Genomic DNA, 21,237 nt, shown 5'->3' on the forward strand with positions numbered 1-21,237 from the left:
TATATATTCTATAACCAGGTTTCAGAGTAACAGCCGTGTTAGTCTGTATTCGCAAAAAGAAAAGGAGGACTTGTGGCACCTTAGAGACTAACCAATTTATTAGAGCATAAGCTTTCGTGAGCTACAGCTCACTTCCTCAGATGCATATCGTGGAAACTGCAGCAGGCTTTATATATACACAGAGAATATGAAACAATACCTATTCTCACCCCACTGTCCTGCTGGTAATAGCTTATCTAAAGTGATCATCAGGTGGGCCATTTCCAGCACAAATCCAGGTTTTCTCACCCTCCACCCCCCCACACAAATTCACTCTCCTGCTGGTGATAGCCCATCCAAAGTGACAACTCTTTACACAATGTGCCCAGCTTGATTGTCATGCACATTGTGTAAAGAGTTGTCACTTTGGATGGGCTATCACCAGCAGGAGAGTGAATTTGTGTGGGGGGGTGGAGGGTGAGAAAACCTGGATTTGTGCTGGAAATGGCCCACCTGATGATCACTTTAGATAAGCTATTACCAGCAGGACAGTGGGGTGGGAATAGGTATTGTTTCATATTCTCTGTGTATATATAAAGCCTGCTGCAGTTTCCACGATATGCATCTGAGGAAGTGAGCTGTAGCTCACGAAAGCTTATGCTCTAATAAATTGGTTAGTCTCTAAGGTGCCACAAGTCCTCCTTTTCTTTATTCTATAACCACACGCTTATGGCTGTCAATGGTGCACTTTACCTGCTAATCAAAGATAAGGGTGTAGCTGTTCAGTTGTTGTCACTGCTATTTCATGGGCCGAGTTGAGCTACCAGCATTTTCCCCCTTAGGTGTATAGACCTTGGTTGATAACCCGCCAATAATTAGTAATGCTGATTACTTATGAATTTGGTATCTTTTTCACATGAATGCAGTTACACCATCACTCAGCCAATTTGTACTGTTTCCTTATCACCCTGGAGACTTATTTCTGAGCCATGTTTCATTAGTTTCTAGTGGTTGAAGTAGATTTTCCTCTGCTGCAGCCCTGTTGTCTCACTGATACCCTCTATTGAGATGTTACTTGCTCAGAATTTTTATTTCAAACATTTTAAGTATAGATGAGACCACTTTAATTTAATCCCTTACTTAAGCACTAGAAGGCACTGTCTAACAAGTGTAGCTGGTCAAAAAATATTGGAAATTTTAATGAAAAAACAGGGTTAGACAGGGATTCAGTCTCCACATCCATTCACTTCTTTGCTTACAATCACCAAATGTGACATGCATTTCATTGCATTTGTGAAGTAATCACCTTTTTGCTAAGACCACCAACTCATTTTACATAGACCAGATCAGATAACTTTTCAGTCACTATTGACCGGGGATAGATTTGAACTGGTAGCCAAGAGGTGAAAGGCTCCATATCCTCTGACATAGTGGGGAACAGCCCAGATCAGTGAAGGGCTGTGTCCCCCTGGCCTGTAACTTGTGGTGCCTTGCGATGCCTTGTCACTGTAGCGTCCAATCTGGACTGCTCACAAACAGCCTTCCAGCATGCAGGTCACTCCCAGATGTGTTTGTGTAACGGCAGCCTGCCAGTCATACTCTGGCTCTCACCAGCCGTGGTGATACTGCAGGGTGATCCCAACACACTGCTACTTCTCCCAGATTTTCCCCCAGAAATGCATGTCTTATACTGCCCAGCCCTCTCCTGGGCAGTCTCAATTATGTTAAGTCCATTATTCCTTTAACGGATAATATACACTAGACAGTTATCTTAAAGAGTTACCCAGGAACTTCAACTTAAACACACTGGATTAAATAAAACAAATTTAGTAACTACAAATAAATTGATTTTAAGTGAGTACAAGTAATGAGGCATAAACGTCAGAAATAGGCACTAGAAAATGTTTTATTTTTCTTGTAACTAACTTCTCAGACTATATTAGATTCAAGTAAAATTTCTCACCACATGCTTCTAGCAGCTTTACTGACCAAACTCTTTAGATCAGAACCTCTCCCCCACAGTTCCATGGCTGTTTCCTTTGTCTTCTCAGGTGCAGAGAATGAGGTGGGCAGGGAAAAAGAGTGGCGTCTTGGTGTGTTTGCCCCTCCTTTTTTATAGTTCCTGTTTGAAAAGCATTTCCAGCTGAGAACGGGAGACAGGCAGTCTGCTGAAAGAAGGAGACTCCATGCTGTTTCTTTGTTTACATGCAGATCTTAGTCCCTGCCTCCTTTCCTTGTCAAAGACTTGTCTGGGAAATGTACTTCAGGCATGATTTTAGCTTATGTTCATAACTTTACCTATAATGTTGCTATATGCACTTTACCTTGATATTACTGATCAGCAAGTTGAGTTTTCAAATACATCACAAGGCATACCTTGTACAAAGATTATTATAATAGTGCGGCGGCTGTGAACACAGGTGTTTTCCATCACATATCCCATTACCTAGTGTTTGAGTCATGCGGCATGTCAGCTGTGCAAGCTATTTAAGTGCAAGCTTAATCAAGCGTAGTTTCTTGTTTAAGAAATGTGTTCTCATCTTGTTCAGGATACTGTAATATAAAGTCTGACTTTGATGGATTTTACAAACTTTAGATTGGATGCTTAATTCTTAGGCTGTTTCTAGTGAATTGATACGGCAATTTCTTTTGACAACGTAATGTTTTCCCCAGGCTAGCACAGAAGATGGCTTTGTGTACTGTCTAGATGCTCGTTCCGATAAGCCACTTTTTACTCTGAAAGCTCATGATGAGGAAGTATCTGGTAAAGTTTATATCTTCCTTTTTATATGTAAAACGTGCCCATTAACGTGTAGTTGGAATAAGTCTTTTAAATAGTTAAGTAAATATGAACTTGTTTGAGAGAGGCAGTCTTTTGTTTAGCAAAAACCTTAAGTACTAACCATGGTAGCTGGCCATTTAAATGGCCTCTTGGTCGAGTTGTATTTTAAGGGATGTATGTTTTGACCATTGTGCATTTTTCTCATAGAATTGCATGAATAAAAATGTCAAAGCAAATATCACTGGTTTGGGTCACATTCTTGAATGAAGTAGTTTGCACAAAAATATTCTTGCATGAAGAGGATTCTGCAAAAACAAAAGAAACACCATTGATCTTTTTTGTATTTTAGTTTTTTAGATTAATAATCTCTCTCACACTCTGGGCCAGTGATAATTATTACTAACACGTACACACTCTGCAACTGACTCAAAAATGAGCACATAGTCTGGGATAACAAAAAGAAGTGCCTCTCTGATAGTTGAAAGAGGAGGCCATGAGGCTGGACAGTTGTCAGAGAAGCCATGAAGTAAGGAATTAGCAGTTGGAAGGAGAGGATTGAGCAATGATTGCCATCTGAGAGGTCCTGGTTACTGCCAGAGGAGAAAGGGGCACTGAAGGTTTTTCACACCCAGAAGGATCCCTGCTTCTCCCACTGTGTGTGTGTGTGTGGTGGGGGGAGGGGGGGCGCACAATGTTTCTATTGGTCTCCCAGTCCTTCCTTTAAGGCACATGGAGAATATGAGGTTCTTTTGACTTCCCTTTAAAATGTTACACAGGGAAGAAAAATATGTAACAATTAAATGGTGATTTTAAACTGATCTGTTCTAACTTTTCAGGACTCCAATTAAGCAGTCAGATCAAAGGGTGCCTTGTGACATCATCTGCTGACAAATATGTGAAAATTTGGGATATATTGGGAGACAAACCAAGTCTGATCCATTCCAGGGATATGAAAATGGTAAGTAGCTTATACGTCATTCTAAGAAAGTTTAAGTATAAACCATGATTAATAAAGCTCACTTTTGATTTTAACCAGGCTTCATTGTCTTGTTCTCCTTAACACTTCACATGAATTGGGCATCTTGTCCTGGGTACTGTTAGTACATCACACAATTCAACACATGACTGGCAGCCTCTGCTTTAAATCCTGGGCCAGAAAAGGCAATTATTTTTTAAAAATCATTCAAAATCAGTTTTGAAGAGGCATAGGAGGGCCTTACATTTGTTTAAGTTGTTCTGTCAAGGTGTGTTAAGGTGACCTTTTTTTGGACATTAAAACAATATTTTTTTCCTCTAGGGTGTTCTCTTCTGCGCAGCTTGTTGCCCTGATTTGCCATTTGTCTATGCCTTTGGAGGGGAGAGAGAAGGGCTTCGAGTCTGGGATATAAGCAGTATTTCTGCAGGTAACATCTCATTAATCAGTTTCAGGGTTCCATTTCTTCTCCCTAATATACTGCATATTCAGTAATACATCAAACGAAGCAACAAGGTGGTTGAGAGAACTGCAGGCTTCCAGTGGGTAATGAGGTGTATCCAGCATCCTGTTATGTTTTTTCTGCTGCTAACAGTATGCCACGCACTTTGGGTAGATTAGTCCCTGTCCTGATGAGGTTTCAGTCTAAGTGGAACAGGTGCCTTGATCTCATGCTTTGAAATATGGCATTGCAGTCTCACAACGAAAGTGTTGGAATCCTGCTTTTTTTTTCTGTTCTTTTCCTTTTTTTTAAAGTGTGAATCTTTTTAAAAAAAAAAAAAAAAAGTTCATTTTGGTTAAGAATTTGAAGTGAAGCCTCCAATGTTTGTTAAAAATTATGTATTTTCTTTCAAGGTGTATACAAAGGTGACATTGGTTTAGCTTATTCTTTTCATTTGTCTAATGTACTGGTTTTTTTTAAATGCTGGCTGCATGGCTGAGGTTGAAGATCTTCAGTTACTTTTTATATTTCGTCTCTAGAACCACTGGCTTTTAATATGCAAAAAAACTTTTGGCTGTGGTTTGCAACAGTTGGACTGGTTTTGTCCGCATGCCCAATTGTATAGTTTTATCATGTTATAAACGGTAGTGATGATGGATCTACCTTTTAAAAGGCATGCAGAAAATCAAATGAAAATCTAAACCCTAAAACCAGAATTAAATTTTAAGCATAATACCTTATGCAAAACTTAGCCTATCTCCAAGTGTGAGTAGGTGGATACCACTTAAGTACATAGGAAACAACCTGCCTTTCTCACACTTCTCTTCAGATAGAACAATCACAGACCATTTGCAACATGACCACAGAACAGCAGCCAGCGGCTCTGTGCAGGAGAAGAACCATGCCTTCCTCTTAATGTACTTAGTTAGCATAATTTCTTTGCTTTGAAATATAAAACTTAAACCCTCTTGGTTGAAAAAAAGCTTTCAAGACTCTGTTCGACTAAGTTTAAGGTTCCCATTTCATTACTGTAAACCATGCTCTAGCTGCTGTAGTGATCTTCTCTCCAGGATACTGGCATTTATGTAATCTCTTGCGTTGCAGTGAATGAAGTTTTTGGAAGCAGAGAGAGGCTGGTAGCTGCCAATACAAACTCTGCAACTAGCAGCTCCTTTGCCAGCAGTAGCAGCAAAAGTCCAGAAGCAGAAATGGAATCATGACGGATCAAACCTCACACAGATAGTATATAAATGCAAAACATCAAACCAGAGTATACTTTTGGACCTCAGTTAATATGTATTCTGCACCCACTGGTTTGGAAAGTGTTTATGGAAGTGTATCAAGTTTCCTGCAGTCTGCAGCTTTTTTTCATCTTATGGGAGGAAAACATGGTCTTGTGGTTAAGAGATAGGAGTCAGAAGTTATGGGTCCCTGCCTCTCACTAACTTGGAAAAGAGGCACCTTACTTTACCTAGCACTGAAATGGGGATTACAAACACACATGTGATGTGCTAACTTCACTTGTAAAGTGATCTATATAATTTGGCAGGAAAGAACTGTGCTACTGTAGAGTGTGTATAAAGGATTGTAATAAGTATGGATTTCTTTTTAGTTACAAATGAAAACTACTTCAACTGAAAATTGCCCTCGTATTTAAGTCAAGGGCTGAACAAAAACACTTTTAGTGTAAGTAGTCAAACAATGCTTAAGTTCCCCCAGAGTAATCTGAGGATGGACTGTTTAACAAATTTCCAGTATCGCTTTTGAAAGATTAACATCTTATTTTAAATCTCTTAGAACAGTGTTTTTCAACTGGTGGATGGCAACCGCTAGGGGGAGGGAGGTGAAAGGCAATTGAGGGCACTCAAAAGTGAAGCACTGTAAAACTACCATATAAAGAAAATCTCACTCCCTAACCCTTCAACATCAATTATTCTGTAAACTTCTCAAACTACACAGATTTATTGTTGTGATATTGATACATCCCCCCTGCCCTCTCCCCCAAGTAAATGGAAGGGGGGTTGTAGAAATCTTTGGCTGTGAATAAAAGATCACCAACCTGAAATAGTCTTAGAATATGAAACTCATAACCAGCCACAGGCTTTGGCCATTACGCAAAGTTATGGGTATTCTTTAAATACAGTATCTTAGACTACTAAACACATGCAACTATCCCACATTCTTATTAAACTGGAGGGAACACAGAGAGGGCTTTTAAACAGTCTCTAATTAGGTTTCCCTAATTATGGCATGGGTTAGGATAGCAGTAGCTAATGGATATGAAGTGTGCATAATGGAAAGCTCTACGTGGTGTGTACTTAATCTTTAAACAACACTGCTTCAGTATGTGCCATTTTAAAATAAGAAAGACACACCAAAGTAAATCCTGCCAGGATAAAAATAAAAAGGGCGGTTTGTACTTATCCCAGTGCTGGCTGGCTGGCTGGGGTGGCGGACTTGCTGTCCTGTCCCAACCTCTAGCTTGCTGATCAAAGCAGGAACTCTCACGTTTGTCTGTTCTTGCCATAGCTTGCCCCCCTGTGTGCTTTAGTTCTTCTTGTATACTCCAGAGGAGTACTGATCACTGGATTCCCCCCCCCCCCCCCCAAGTAGTCCATCCCTAACCTGTAGTCCTGACATTGTTTCATTCTGTCTTGACTCCAGTCTTCTTCTTAAAGTATCTTTCTGTCACTTAGGTTTGGCTAGATGGTGGGGTTTTTGGTTGCCAATATCTCACAATAAAGTTTCCGCTTCTGGGATGATGATCTGTGAGAAATTCAGTTTCTGGTTTCTTTTTAAAATGAGGATAGGCTGTGTGGTATTTTGTTTGTTTTTACCAATATACTGACTTATACCAGTATATGCCCTAGTGCGGTTGTAATTACACGAAGGTGACATGCAGCTTATTTCCCATGCGAGAATAACTTTGTACATAGGGCAGTTGTACTGCTTTAGCTTTATCAGTATAGATTAAAAACAAACTAGCAAACTTTTATTAAATTCCATACTCCTTGGGCTGGGTCACTGGTGCCCTTTTTTAATTGATGATGTATATTTAAGCCCCCAGGAGTTGAGAAAGTACTGTATTGTCAATTAATACTATTATGTTTTCAGCTAATTGTCTTGTAACTTTTGGAAGGGGGGAAAAAAATCAATCAGTAGGTAAAATCTGCTTTTGTTTGTGCACCTAGATTCAGTTAACAAGGGATCTCCTTTTGTACAAGTGAACTTTACTTTCTGCTTTTCAAGGTAGGAAGTGTAGAAGTAGTTAAGTGCCTATTTTCAAAGGCTTTATGCTTATGGATAGTCTGTCTTTCGTATAATGGAGTGTTTGCTAATCCTATGCTCCTTTAGTGGCTGAGATGCAAATTATGTTTCTCCAAAGCAGTTGTGCTTACTGTAAAAAATACCTGGACTTTTCAGAAACTAAGGGTGTGCTGCACTTCCAGCTTGAATTTATTTTCCAGGTGCTTTTGCCATGTAAACATACTGCCACCATGGGCTGCCCAGAGCATACCCACCCAGCTGTGATTGGAAGATCTAACTTCCTGTGGTTTGATAATCGTGCTGGGCCTGAGGTATAAAAGTCATCCAGCTGCTTGCCCAGAGGCAGAAACTTGGGTCACCTAGGGAAACTTTAGATGCCACATGAGTTTAGATAGAAGGCGAATGGGGGATTGCAGGCATCTAACTACCTTTGTAGGTCTGACCCCTTGCCAACTTCTGTAAACAAAACCCGAGTAGATACTCATTTACACAGTACATCCTCTTTCCACTCATTTTGCCCCCACTGTGTCCCACAGCCTGAATACATATAGGCATTCTGTTACCCCACCCCACCTATGATTAGTTCAGCAGCTACTCATTGCATTTTCACCAGGATCTGTACATCTTTAACCATGTAAAGTGCCTACAAGGGATACAGGCAAGGGCTGGGACGTAACAAAATCAAAGTTCGGGCTGGAGACATATCAGCAAAGTTCCTATTCGTAGTGCAGGTCACTCTTCCTCAGCTGTGGTATCTCTCTTCAAACTGTTGTTTCCCAGAGGAAGCTCTACAGTTTTCAAGTAATTGACTGTTAAGAATCACCAGAGCGCTCCTTTTGCCATGCTTGATGTTAAATTCAACCTGGTTGACAGGCTCTCAGCAGCCATTTTATCAAACTGGCTCTGAAATGACAGTTTTTCAAAATAACGTTTGTGTATAATGCTTAACCGCATGGGGACAGTACCAGCAAGCCCTACAAAGGCAGAATTGGGTTAGGAGTGCAGCACATGTTGAGACACACACTGAGGATCTGCATTTTTCCATTGTGGTCTGGAAAAGCATAAATTCAGAAACTTTCAAAAGGGAGACTTGTAATTATGAGAGAGCACCTTAGAAAAGAGCCATATTTTAATTTTTCCAAAAGGAAAACAGGTTTGAATGAAATACATTTTCATTCCATAAATACATTAGCAGCAAACCCTCCCACCATCACCAGCACCTCACATGGCTACAGTTTACAGCTTAATAATGAGTAATATAAACTAGCTGGACAATTTCAAGCCTCTGGTGTTCTGAAAGCCAAGTCAACCCATCAAAACTGAACATATGGAATTAAAGGATCACTACATGCCTCATCTCCTATTGAACTGGAAATTAAGAGGCAACACTTATCTGAAAGCCAAATGTTGGTCTCCTATACAATTTTGTGCTCAGGTACTTGTGTTATCCACCATGAGTGCTGATTTCACAGACTATTTTTTAACCAAAGCATTTAATTTGTACTTCTAGAAGGAAAGCTGAGCATTCGAATTCTCTGTATTATGCTCTGAGCCTCAGAGAGAGAACACAAACCCCTTTGAATTAAAGTGTCAAAATACACAATTTTTTTTTCTTTTAAATCCCCAACATACTTTCATGGCTTTGTCAGTTCAAGATGTTGGCTCACAGGTTCCTATGGTAACCAAATCTCATTTTTGTTTCATGATTCTTCCATCCAAAGAACGGAGCAAGGTGACTCCCTTATCCTGTCAGTGTTTGAGCAAAATATAGAAAGATAAGAGTCAGTCTGTGCACAGTGTATTTTTATGATCTCCTTACTAGAAACTGTTCCTTGTCAACTGATAAGTGCGTCATCCATTCTCATTCAGAGTTTTAGCCATAGGGCTTAGTAAATAGGGATATAATGTTTCATTGATAAAAACATGATGCTTGGGGAAAGGGGAGTGACTTTTCCTCCCTCTTCCATCACTTATGTCCAGAGAGAGAGTCATCTGTCGAATACACTCCACTGTTAATCCTACAGTCTTCAGTCCTCACTGACTCTATTAATTCTTCCTCCTCCGAATCCTCCTCTTCCTGTGCTGAGAGACTGGATGTGGGGCCTTTACAGATTTTTAGGTGGCGAGTGAGGTGATATTTGGTTAGATAAGCCTTGGAGCATTTTTCACACACATAGTCCCTCTTTCCTTCATGGGAGTTGAGATGTTTCTTCAGGTGATTTGTCCTCAGGAACAGCTTGTCACACCTGGGACACTTGATCTGCCGTTCTCTACAAGGGATTGAAAAAAAGTTCGGTTTTCCTCATGAGACACAGCAGCTATACATTAACAGTCTTGTTTAAGTGATTAGAGGAGTTTGGAGAAAGGGGGTTGCTTAAAATAGTGATTAAATTATAACAGTGATTAAAAGAAACCAGTTTACAAATGATTTCACATATGGGGTGAGACATCTGCACAGGGTTTACAAGCCACAAAGGCTCCATATCCTCAGTGTAGGTTGCTTTGTCACACTGGCAATAAATCTACTAGGGCCAACAACTGTATAGCCTTGTTATAAAGCTCTTCTAGGGTAGAATTCATTGACCAGAACAGTTTGGTTAACCAAAACTCCATACTGGCGCAGGAAGTTGGAAGGATGGTTACCCTGGTACCAGGGATCTGCCTGTTGTTCCCAGGAAGAACTGTCCAAATTTGGCAAAATTATTTCTTTGAAAAATCTCTGTTCAGTAGACACATATTAAGAGTTTGGCAGCTAAATTCTCTAAAGATTCTGTCTGCACTGCTCCATACCGGGGCTCAGCATTGGTGCTCAGGGCCAGCTGCTGTGATACCAGAACTGGGAGCAGGGAGACTCCCTGTCCTGTGCTGTCAAATGCTCCCTAACTATCTCAGACGCTGTGGAGAATGAATCAGCCTGACAAATGCAGAAAGGACAAGAACTGGGAGGGGGATGGGTGGAGGCATTAGATTCAGCAAGGAGCTCAGGGGGCAGGGGAAGACAGATTGGCTGCAGATCCCAGGGTGGAGACTGGGAATGCGTGGACAAAGACTGGGATGAGGAGTTGATAGGTGAGAATGCTAGTGAGAGGCTGTGGCATGCTTTCTGATTCTGCATGGTCACACTGGAACTTGGAGAGTTTTCAGCTGAGAATTAGGGACAAAAATCAGTGGATTACCTTCCTTCCCAAAACTGAGGGTTGAGAATGCTATTACACAATGCAAGCAGGATGATTTGGGTTTTCTCTCTAGTAAGAAAAGCAAATTTTGCAGAAGCCTTGAAAGGTTCAATGGTAGCTTTCCTGTCAAAATATTCCATCCCCAACAGATGGCCAATAACACAGCCATCCTAGAGTTGATCAAGATGCACTTCCCCATAACCTAGAGTGATATTTATTTTCTGAGCATGTCCACAAAGTATTCTGTATTGTTTACGCCATAGGCCTGGCTCTAGACTTCCTGCTGGTTAGCTGCCATACTTAAGGTCACTTACTGTGTGTGGGTGAGTACATGCTGCTTGAGGTCCTGCCTCCGCATGAACAGCTTATCACAGTAATCGCACTTCAGGTTCTTCTCCCCAGTGTGGATAACCATGTGCGATTCCAGGTGAGCCTTTTGGGTGAACGACTTGTCACAGAGCGCGCAGCGATAATTTTTCTGACCTAGAATTGCACACACACACAGTGACAATGAAGTCTGCAAAAAAAACCCATCATTCACTTCAGAAGAATCTTTCCCTGAAGCATTAAGAATTCACCTGTCTATTTCTGCAGCTCTGTTTCAAACTCAGCATGATGACTTATTAAAACAACAGTCTGGGCTAGCCATGCAAGAAATCAAAATTTGACACCTGAGCTCAATTCAATCACTCCAGAGCTGGGAGATTTATAAAGAGGCAGGATACCCAGAGACGCTGTGCAATTGCCTTTGCAATTGCAGCGTAGATAAGGTAAATCTAATGAAGAGTTTGTATAATCAAATATTTTAAGCACTTTGGGGTACATCTGAATGGAAAGTACTCTTACAGTTAGAGTGCTGTCATTGAGTGTTCAGTACTTGACCTGAAGACTGGTATTTCAAGGTTAAGAACTGGGACACTGAACACTCAAACACTGCCTCGGTCCTATTGCTGGTTTGGCCTTCTGGGTAATCTTGGGCAAGTCTACTAATGGCTTTTAGCCAAGATAGCTGACTGCCAGATGTTGGGACTAGACAACAGGGGATGGATCAGTTGATAATTGCCCTGTTCTGTTCATAGCATCTGGAATTGGCCATGGTCGGGAGACAGGATGCCATTCTTATGTTCTTACATCCCTTTACCACTCTGTTCCAGTTTTCCCATCTGTAAAATGGGGATAATGATGCTTACAACAAAAAGTTTGAGCTATACTGATGAAAAGTTGTATATAGGAGTTAGTAATTACCACCACCACCAGGTACCCATTTAACTAAGGCAGTCTGCAAAGATATTTACCTTTCAATTTCCTGCCTTTAAAAAGTTCATGTCGTAAACAAGCCTACTTTGTGGCTCCTATAATCCTATCGTGCAGAGCAGAGTAATTTATCCTAGGATTTCGGGCTGAAGCCATAAACCTCAAGCAATATGTAACTGGTGCCATCCACAGACTGACAGCTTATTTAGATTTAGCCTCTGAGGAATGAAGAGTCTGGATAAAGGCTTGGTTATGTACCTCAATGTGATTAAACCAGTGACTGAGGAGTTAAAGCTGGCACAGATGCATTACTGAGTAAAGGCAGTTACCACCTGACAAGTGTTCAACAGTTGACATGGAAATGAGATGGTGGTCTTGGTTCAGTTCCTAGTGGATAGGTGTCCATATCACAAAACCCCCAACATAACTGGCACTTATGTTAGCAGTCTCAGCACGTAAGGTCAAGAACTGAATGGATCTGGAGACTGTTACTCTCTCAATCCATAGGCAGGCCCTGGATACTGAGGTGCTGGGGGCGTTATCAGTACCTGGAGACAGAGACAGTGCTTCCAGGTCAAGGCTGAAGCACGTAGAGGCAGCAGCTGGGATAAGTGCATTGCTGCTGTATGTATAAAACTTATTTTGTGAATGAACAAAGGATTTCAGTCTCCGGGGCTGATAATCTGGCACCTTTTGCCAGCAGTAAGTTTACTTCAATTCAAACAACACTTTGTGAAATGGCATCTTAAAGTCCAACTCAGGCCATCTGCCTTACCTGTGTGTATCTTGAGGTGAGTCCGGAGGTTGCTGGGATCGCTGAAAGCTTTGCTACAGAAATCGCACTTGTGTGGCTTCATGCCCATGTGTCCCATGAAATGGACATGAAGTTTGGAAGGAGAAATGAAAGCTTGGGGGCACATGGAGCACTTCCACTTCCTTTCCTTACTGTGGCCTGATCCATGATTGCTGCTGTGTCCCTGGCTGGGGAGGTGGTTATGGATGTGACTGCTCAGATGGGCCTTAAACTCTGTGTAGGAAGTGCATTCCTTTCCACAGTGACAAACGTGCACATCTGGGTGTTCAGGGACACCTGTAACCCAAAAGCATTTCTTTTGATTAGACACACCATTCCTTCACACACTCAAAACATTGCTAGCCCACTTTATAACATGGCTGCATACTTTCCCCAATTTCTCTGATATTACATATAATCAAGTGCTGTGGTTTTTCTACAGCTTGTTAAATTGAGTCTTATGCATGCTTCAAAGGGTATCAACAGACTACAGTGGCTTATGATACCTGTTCTACCCACGAACCTTGGGAACACCAACTAAAGCTATTCATAAGCTACAGGATGGATGAACTGTACTTCAAGTGAAGTAATAAGCTCAACAGACAAAGGTCTGGGAAATCAGAATTCTTTCACTGACTCAGTCACTCGCTGTGCTACCTTGAACAAGTTTCTGTGCCTCGATTTCCCCACCTGTAAAAGGGTGATAGTGATACATATTCACACTTGTAAAGTGTTTGGGATCCTTGGATGAAAGGCATTATATATTAATCATAGTAATAGTACTGAGCCAAATTCTGGTAGATCTTATTCAGTTCTTAACTTCAATGGAAGTTTTGCCTCAATAAAGATTAAATACAGTTGGATAAGGACTTTAGATTTTGGTCTATCATAGTCTAACAGAATTATGGGCAGGAGCAGCATCCTCCAACCCTTGAAGTCCAATGAACAAGCAACAGTCATTTAAAATTCTTTCCTCCTTTGTGCTTGGTTCCTCCTGCTTGAAAACTAAAGGTGGACCTAGAGTTCCCTTGTTAATCAGTGCTGGCATCTATCAGGCTCTCAACTAAGCCATGCAGGTGAAGGGAAGCTTGCACTGCATTTGGTACTATACAATAGTTTGGCTCAGTGCCCTCATCCTTCTGCAAGCGCTAAGTTCACCATCATTTGTTATGTGGAAATTTAAACTATGAAGAGCATTACACCAATATCTGTTATGACCACTCAAAATCTTGAGAATCTTACACATCCTATTATTGTCTCTCCCAAGTTATGGATGACAGAGAAACAACTCTCTCGGTCCTACTGGAATATGAAATCTTTTCATTCTGAGCAGAGAGAAATGAAAGGGCTGTGATAGCAATAGTGAAGAACCTGTTATTTACACGTAGTGGATTGGAATTTATAGGAATACAATGCCACTCACTACCAAGTGCTAACAAAAAAACTTAAGGAAATCCCAACTCACATACCAGAGGCAGCATATAAAAGGGAGCTCATGTTCGACTTTGTAAAAGCAAATAAATGTGCCTGTCTTCTTACCAATCTGTCTAGCATAATCCCGACTGTAATAAAAGAGAAGCTCTTGTTCAGGAGGGATGTCCCGTGAGGTGCAGAAGTACATTTTTCCATCATGGGGATAAGCTACCAGATTCTGCTCTTCTCGATTCCTACACCAACAAAGGAGACTTTAAACACCTTTCAAAATTGTCAGCTTTGCTTTTTGTTCCCAAGCTATCAGTAGTACTAAAAGACAATGGAATCTCCTTAAAGAACTCTCAGCATCCTGTGGAGAATTTTCATTTCAGAAACAGTTCTTCTCAACTGCAATTCTACCACTTCCCTCATTCTTTATTACTAGGGATGATGACATGAAACTCATTTATTCCTATTGCTTAGTTCCCTATAAAGTCATTGCGTATTTGTGACATCATAATTGGTTGCTGTGAAAACAACTGACATCAGAGAGAGCAAACTGGAGGAAACGAGCAGTTGACCTCTTAAGAGAACTAAGACCCTTTTTCATGCTAATGCCCCTAATAAAAAAGACAAGGGAAGAGAAATACAAAATGAGTCTTATAAGCAGAATTAACTGAATTTAAAGCACTTGCAAAGTTTTCCAGGAGGCAATAGTGTCTTGCTAGCCTGGCAGATCAACTAGGTAGAACATGCAAGCAGCACTGCACCACTTTGCTAGAAGACCCAAAGCCAGGAACAACTTGATTCCCGCTCACTAGCCTGATGAAGTGAATTACAGAGGAGACCTGCTTTGTGTCTCATGGAGTAATAGGGAAAATATTATATCCTTCCTTCTGACCCACTCATGGGGCAATATTCACATCAGTTTGCACAGCTCTCCTTGCAGGCTCCCAGGTAGAGAAAAAGGTATAGCTATCAGTAGGGATTAGGAGAAAGGTAGTGAATCCCAGAACAAAGGGATGGTGTTGGCCCACATTGCAGTACCTGGAGCATCTTATCAGTAAAGGTATAAAGCAAAAATGCAAGCAAATGCCATCTTAACAGATATATTTTAAAAGGTGTGAGGAAGGGAAGAGACAACAATAGACCACCATATTCACAAAAGCAGCAGCTGGCATAAGGCTTAAAAGGACAAATGACTAGATTCAATTCACAGGTTTGGAGTGATGCTTTACCATATAATTAGTTTCCCCTGTAATACCCTGCCCAGCCTCTTGCTTGCTGCTTTACTGATTTTCTCCTAGCAACAATCCCAGCTTCCTAGAAATCCCTCAAAGGCTCGCTCAGCACCACTCTTTAATTATCACATAGGGCAGCCACTGCAGCGGGCTGCACATTCACTCTTCAAAATTTCTCTAGGCCATGGGCAGACTTCAGAGTCACATGGAGTCAAGGGGACTGGCTGTTTGCATCAACCCTCCCCCTCCCTCACAGTCCTTTAACCCCAGCTTCACTCCACGCCTGCCCTGTACCCCTACCCCTCACTTTCTCTTTTCCTTCCATTTAGTTGATCCCCTTGTAAATAACCCCTTCCAAATAAACAAATAATGGAACTAACATGACATTTGCCACCAACACGTTCACTCTACTTGTGTTCTACCCCCACCCGCACCCTGTGTCTGTCTGGTCTATTTAGACAATGTCTCATTGTTTCCTTGTACATATCAAACCCCTCCTCTTTCCCCCACCCCCACATCTGTCTGTATCCATCTGTTGTCTCTTGCCTTATCATAGATCATAAGCTTTTTATGGTACGGACTGTCTTTTTGTTCTGTGTTTGTACAGTGCCTAGCACAATGGAATGCTGGACCACAGGTGCATGGAGCTCCTATGCACTATGGTAGTACAAATAATGCAGTCTTTTTTTTTTTTTTTTTTTTTTTTTTATAAAGGACAACACCATAGGGTCCAAATCTGCTCAATCTGGGTAAACGTAGCTCTCACCGGGCTCTGCGTACAAACATCATCCAGTTACACTCGTTTTCATCCGTTGTAATGATGTAGAACTCCAGGACACCATTGTGGTACATCTGACAGCAAAGACAAAACAAACAGTGTCAGGATAATAAGTGGCAATGACTTTGGTCAGAGCTCATCCCTTTCTTTAGGGGAGGAATTGCTTTCCTCCCACACAACTGCTATCTGACTTCACTGTGTCTTTCCCGTGCTGCCCCCAATGGTGAACCAAGCCATAACAATATAGGGGCACCTAAGCTACAGGAAGTGATTTAACGTCATTTCTTCTCCAAGCTTGTCTTCAACCTCAGAGGGTAACGCTGTACCTTGCACAGAAGTTCCCTGATCCCTCCATCGAACAGGCCTTGCAACAATCACAAATCCTTGGTGTAGAGAGAAGAGTCATACACCACTGGGACCTCATATTCCTAATGGGAGCCGCCGCCACCACCACCACATCACAAATCCCTCCCCCACCTGCGCCCCCCCACCCCTCAGGTTAGCACAAACATCCTGACCCCTGGGGACCAAGCTAGAGACTGACGTATGGTGATGCCTGACACCACAATCACTAGTCTTAAATCTGCTCATTTATTTGAATATTTTTCTCCTCCCTGCTTCCATTTAGGCTTTTGACAAATATTTTCATCTGCTTTTCTAACAGGCCAAGCTTCAGGAACAGTGGTATCTTGTGGCTCTCTCCAACTACTTGCTCCACACAGCTCAAATATTAACCACTGTATTTTTAAATATTTTTTAAATGATAGTCAGTAACTGCAGTTAACAAAGGTTTATCTGATTGACAATGAATGAATGCAGTTCATTTTTCATCACCTCTAATAGCATTAAAATGAGAAAAAGATTGCAGGGAGGTAAGGGAGGGTGTAAGTATGTACACCAAAATGAAGGTTAAAATGATTCGTTGGCCTGAATTAACTGTTAGTCTTTAAGATTGTTACCTCTGCATAGTCACCCTTGTTGGACTGGTGCCTCCTGGCATCAAGCTGTGGGAAATCTTTACAGTAATGTTGATTGTGGCCATTCACCCTCCCTCCCCATCATGGAGAGTTCCAAGGGTATAAAAATGGGAGTGGCCCCATCCATCCCTCAGCTGCTTTCCTAAGTTTGGAATTCTTGACCTGAGAATTTGGGATGGAGAGTGAATATGCAGATTTGACACTTTTGAAGAACAATTGCTGGTAAGTAACCTCTCTCTTCGAGTGGCCTCTGCGTACTATTGCTTGTGGAGATTAGCAAGCAGTACAAATACTATAGAAAGGCGGGCTGAGTTGTTCTAGGTGAACAAGGAATACAAAATTGATAAAACTATGTGGCGTGTCAAAAGAAGTTACAACATGTCACTCTTACAGCTCAGACCTCAGTGAGAGAATTTTTTTGCTGCAGACACCTACAGTTTCGAGCTTTGCAAATTCTATGAAAAAAAAACAAAAAAAAAAAACCGTAAGACATGCACTGGATGCTGCCTTTGGATCAGTTGACTATGTTAGACGTTACCAGATGAATGAACATGTGCAAGTCCTCACTTGGGCTTAAGGGAGACTTGGGGAAATATAGACAAGTTAGCAGCCAGTGTAAGATGAAAATAGAGATTAATTGAGACAGAGTACTGTCAAGAAAGAGTGGTGCCTTTGTAATCAATCAGTTTTATGGCGGTCATAGACATAAGTCTGGATAAAAGTAACACCAGGTACCACTGGTAAGGAGCCTGTCTGTGTACCAAAATCTAGCTATAGAATGAATGCACCAATGACCTGATGTCCACGACACATCAGGAAACAGTTCACACACCCGCTCTCGCTCTTTTTTTTTTTTTTTTTTAATTTGCTGCTTAAATGAAAGCATCCCATGGATATTTGTGGTGAGTTGAACTGGAATAATATGGCTATACCACAAGGAGAGAGAATATAATGCCAGTGTCACCTTATTGGTAGCAATTGCTATGTGCTGACTGGTCAAGGAATAGCAAACATCAAAAATCCCAAGGAATTGTTCTTAATGTCAGCTGAGAATCCCAATTTTACACGTTAAGTGCTTTCCCACTGGGAACTGAGACTGGAGGGAAGTTTAAAACAATATGAAGACACTTTCACAGGACCTGTACCTGACACAGATTGCCTGCTACACACAGAGGATGAAAATCCAAGGTCTTCCTGGCAATGCAGTAGAATAGATTCCAAAGACATGGCACCAGATGGCTTAATCTAATCAGAACTGAGACTTCTGGTGCAAAGGCAGCATGGTCCTGGAGAGGCTGCCACTTTTTTTTTTTTCCTTTAAATAATAAAGCATTGCTCCTTGGAAGCTCAGAGCTGTCAGTATGCAGTTGAGTGAACATAAACAGAAGAAGCATGCAGAACCAGTAATCCAGCATCAGAAGATGACAGGGGTGTGGACTCCAGGAAAGCTTTTTGTGGCCTGTCTTCAGAACAAAGCACTGATACTGCTGTTTGGAACCTAGCTGTCTCTGGGTACCAATGGCCTTGGATGGTTTCAAAGTCAGGACATTAGCACTGGATTAGCAATTGTATTCATTCCCAGAGTTGCAGCACTGAATGAGACTCAGTAGGTACTGAAGCCACCTCAGTCTGGGCCTGGGAATGGTTTCCAAGGTTTCAGTGCTGAGGGTATCTTGGCACAAGGAAATCTCAGCTAGGGTTTCAGAGCAAAGAAAGCTCATGGCAGCTCCTACTAAGAACCCTGACCTGGTTTCAGAAACAGTTCTACTGATTTTGTCTAGAGGGACTACCACAAAAGAAATACCTATATCCTTATTCAACTATCTTGCAGGTCCTTCAAGTAAACCATCAGCAGACATCACCTCTGGGTACTATTTAGATAAGACTAAGTATCTGACACTGGAGGGAAAACACACTTCTGGGATAAGAGACCCAGATTTGGGAGTGATGACTCCCAAAGAATGAGGGATTACAGTGTCAGTAGTGCCAGGATTTCAGCATCAGACTTGGTCATTCTAGATAGATCTGCAGACCTCTGAGCCATTTAAACTAGGAACAGAATCCAACTGCATGTGTTTCTCCTGGACTTGCACAGCTGGATCCTCAGTACGTCACTGCCACATGTAGAGTTGATGGTATTAGAAAATCAAGAGTGACAGAGCTGGTGCTAAAAAGTCAAGGGTGTCAGAATCAGTTGACCTTGAGAGATCAGGAACCTTGATGACACTTATGGATAGCCCGGAAAGGAAAACTAAAGGTTTTAAGTGCTTTCCTACATCAAATGACCTATCACTTTGGTGGGGACTCCACACAGTCTGCAATGTAACCAAATAAAACAGTGCTGATTCCAGAAGTACAAATGAGAACTCAGTGTGCAACACTATGGAATATTGGTCATCACAAGTAGCCCACTCCAGGACCTAGCCCTAGACTAGAGAATGTTCCATTATGTTACAAATTTAACTGTCAGTGCATTGTGTTATATCAGCTGTCACTAGTGGCCTGGCAAAGGCCATATTGCATAGCTGGTATCATATACATCAGGGGTCAGCAACCTTTCAGAAGTGGTGTGCCAAGTCTAATTTATTCACTCTAATTTAAGGTTTCACGTGCCAGTAATACATTTTAACGTTTTTAGAAGGTGTCTCTGTATAATATATAACTAAACTATTGTTGTATATAAAGTAAATAAGGTTTTTAAAATGTTTAAGAAGCTTCATTTAAAATTAAATTAAAATGCAGATCTTATCAGTTTAGTGTGATCTTTTCCTTGCTGAGTTTTCCAATGTCTGGCATGTATTTGGATACTTGAAGCTGCACACAGGCTTGTGAGTGATCAGTTGTTAACTGGCTCCGAGAGGGACAGAGGACAGATTTCATGTGTGAAAATACCTGTTCACACAGGTATGTGGATCTAAATGCTGAAAGAACTGCAAACGCAATTTTCTTCAAACAGTTAAATTTCACGGGCAGTGAGGTCCAGCAGGTCAGAATAGAGGCCCCATGATCTCTCTCAGTAGCTTTAAGTGCACTTCGCAGATCTCCAAACTTTGATGCCCACAATTCTGAGCATTTTAACTGAATGAGCTGCATTTTGAAATCTTCAGCACCCATCCACTGAAATACAGACAAATCCAAGTCGCTTTCATTGAACTTTTCAGGTTTAATTAGAAAAGAAAGCATTGAGCCAAATCGCTGGAAATCTAGAAATCTGTCAGAAAATTATGATTCCAGTTCTTGCATGTACATTCCAATCTCATCAACACTGACAGTGCAACGTGCCAATAGCTCTTTCATGTGTTGGAAGTAGCGAAAAGTCGAAGTTCAAATATCCCGAGAAAAAAATGCTAGTTATTCAACAAATGCCTTCCAGGTTTCATAAAGATCCAGAATCGTTTGCCCTGGAGATGGAGGTTGAGTTAGTTTAGGTGAGAGGTGATGTCAGTTAGAAACATGAGCTTACACAGCCATTTGTCATCATCCAGTTCAGGGTAGTTTTGTCATTTTTCCGACAAAAAGGCCTTGATTGCATCAAAACAGTTTACAAAGCACACCAAAACCTTGCCACAACTTAGCCACCAAATGTTGCTGTGAAGTGGAATGTCATTATAAGCGATGTCCATCTCTTCTAGCAGTTCTTGAAACTGTCTGAGAGTCAAAGCAGGTCGAGCAACAACGACATTCACAATTTGCACCACAGTATTCATCACATTATTAAGCTCTGAATTAGAAATTGTAGCATACAGTATTTCTTGATGGATAATATAGTGAAATTTGACTGTCGGGCGGCCAGTTTGATCTTCAAGTAACTTTACAAATCCCTTCTGTTTTCCGACCATGGAAGGAGCACCATCTGTTGTCACACAAAATATTTTTCTGATGTCAACTCCTCATTCTTCAAAATGGTTTACAAAAGTTTCTGCTATATCTTCCCCTTTTGTTGCGCCATGCAGGGGTTTTAGGCAACAAAGTTCCTCCTGGATTTCACCGGAAGCACAATATCTTGCAACAACTGCCAAACGTGGAACACTGTTTATATCCACGCTCTCATCAACTACAACGCTAAACACTGCTGTGTCTTTTAATGCAGTTGTCTGCTTTTCGTTAATGTTTTCTGCCATTTTGCTTACGCATCTCTCAACTGGTGTGGCAGAGACAGGCA

General features: G+C 41.3%; 2 protein-coding genes across 8 annotated transcripts in view; one reads left to right on the forward strand and one right to left on the reverse strand.

Moving 5' to 3' along the window:
- The window catches only part of PWP1 (PWP1 homolog, endonuclein), a 62,147-nt gene that overhangs the window by 32,842 nt on the left and 8,068 nt on the right, over positions 1 to 21,237 (forward strand). For 3 of the 4 annotated variants that reach the window (XM_073324594.1, XM_073324614.1, XM_073324623.1), the window contains 4 exons: positions 2,653 to 2,743; positions 3,598 to 3,719; positions 4,059 to 4,164; positions 5,281 to 16,033. In XM_073324594.1, the coding sequence (XP_073180695.1) occupies positions 2,653 to 2,743; positions 3,598 to 3,719; positions 4,059 to 4,164; positions 5,281 to 5,396 (435 nt within the window). In that variant the 3' untranslated portion in view covers positions 5,397 to 16,033. Of the gene's footprint in view, positions 1 to 2,652; positions 2,744 to 3,597; positions 3,720 to 4,058; positions 4,165 to 5,280; positions 16,034 to 21,237 lie in introns of those variants that run through there. The other variant, XM_073324604.1, reaches the window with a different exon arrangement.
- PRDM4 (PR/SET domain 4) overlaps positions 1,918 to 21,237 on the reverse strand; it is a 33,737-nt gene continuing 14,417 nt past the window's right edge. For 3 of the 4 annotated variants that reach the window (XM_073324558.1, XM_073324571.1, XM_073324581.1), the window contains exons 7-11: positions 16,087 to 16,172; positions 14,206 to 14,333; positions 12,649 to 12,963; positions 10,934 to 11,102; positions 8,555 to 9,713 (exon numbers count right to left, since the gene is read on the reverse strand). In XM_073324558.1, the coding sequence (XP_073180659.1) occupies positions 9,410 to 9,713; positions 10,934 to 11,102; positions 12,649 to 12,963; positions 14,206 to 14,333; positions 16,087 to 16,172 (1,002 nt within the window). In that variant the 3' untranslated portion in view covers positions 8,555 to 9,409. Of the gene's footprint in view, positions 3,067 to 8,554; positions 9,714 to 10,933; positions 11,103 to 12,648; positions 12,964 to 14,205; positions 14,334 to 16,086; positions 16,173 to 21,237 lie in introns of those variants that run through there. The other variant, XR_012156231.1, reaches the window with a different exon arrangement.

This window comes from Lepidochelys kempii, chromosome 1 (genome assembly GCF_965140265.1).
Source record: "Lepidochelys kempii isolate rLepKem1 chromosome 1, rLepKem1.hap2, whole genome shotgun sequence".
In the NCBI taxonomy this organism is placed as follows: Eukaryota; Metazoa; Chordata; order Testudines; family Cheloniidae; genus Lepidochelys; species Lepidochelys kempii.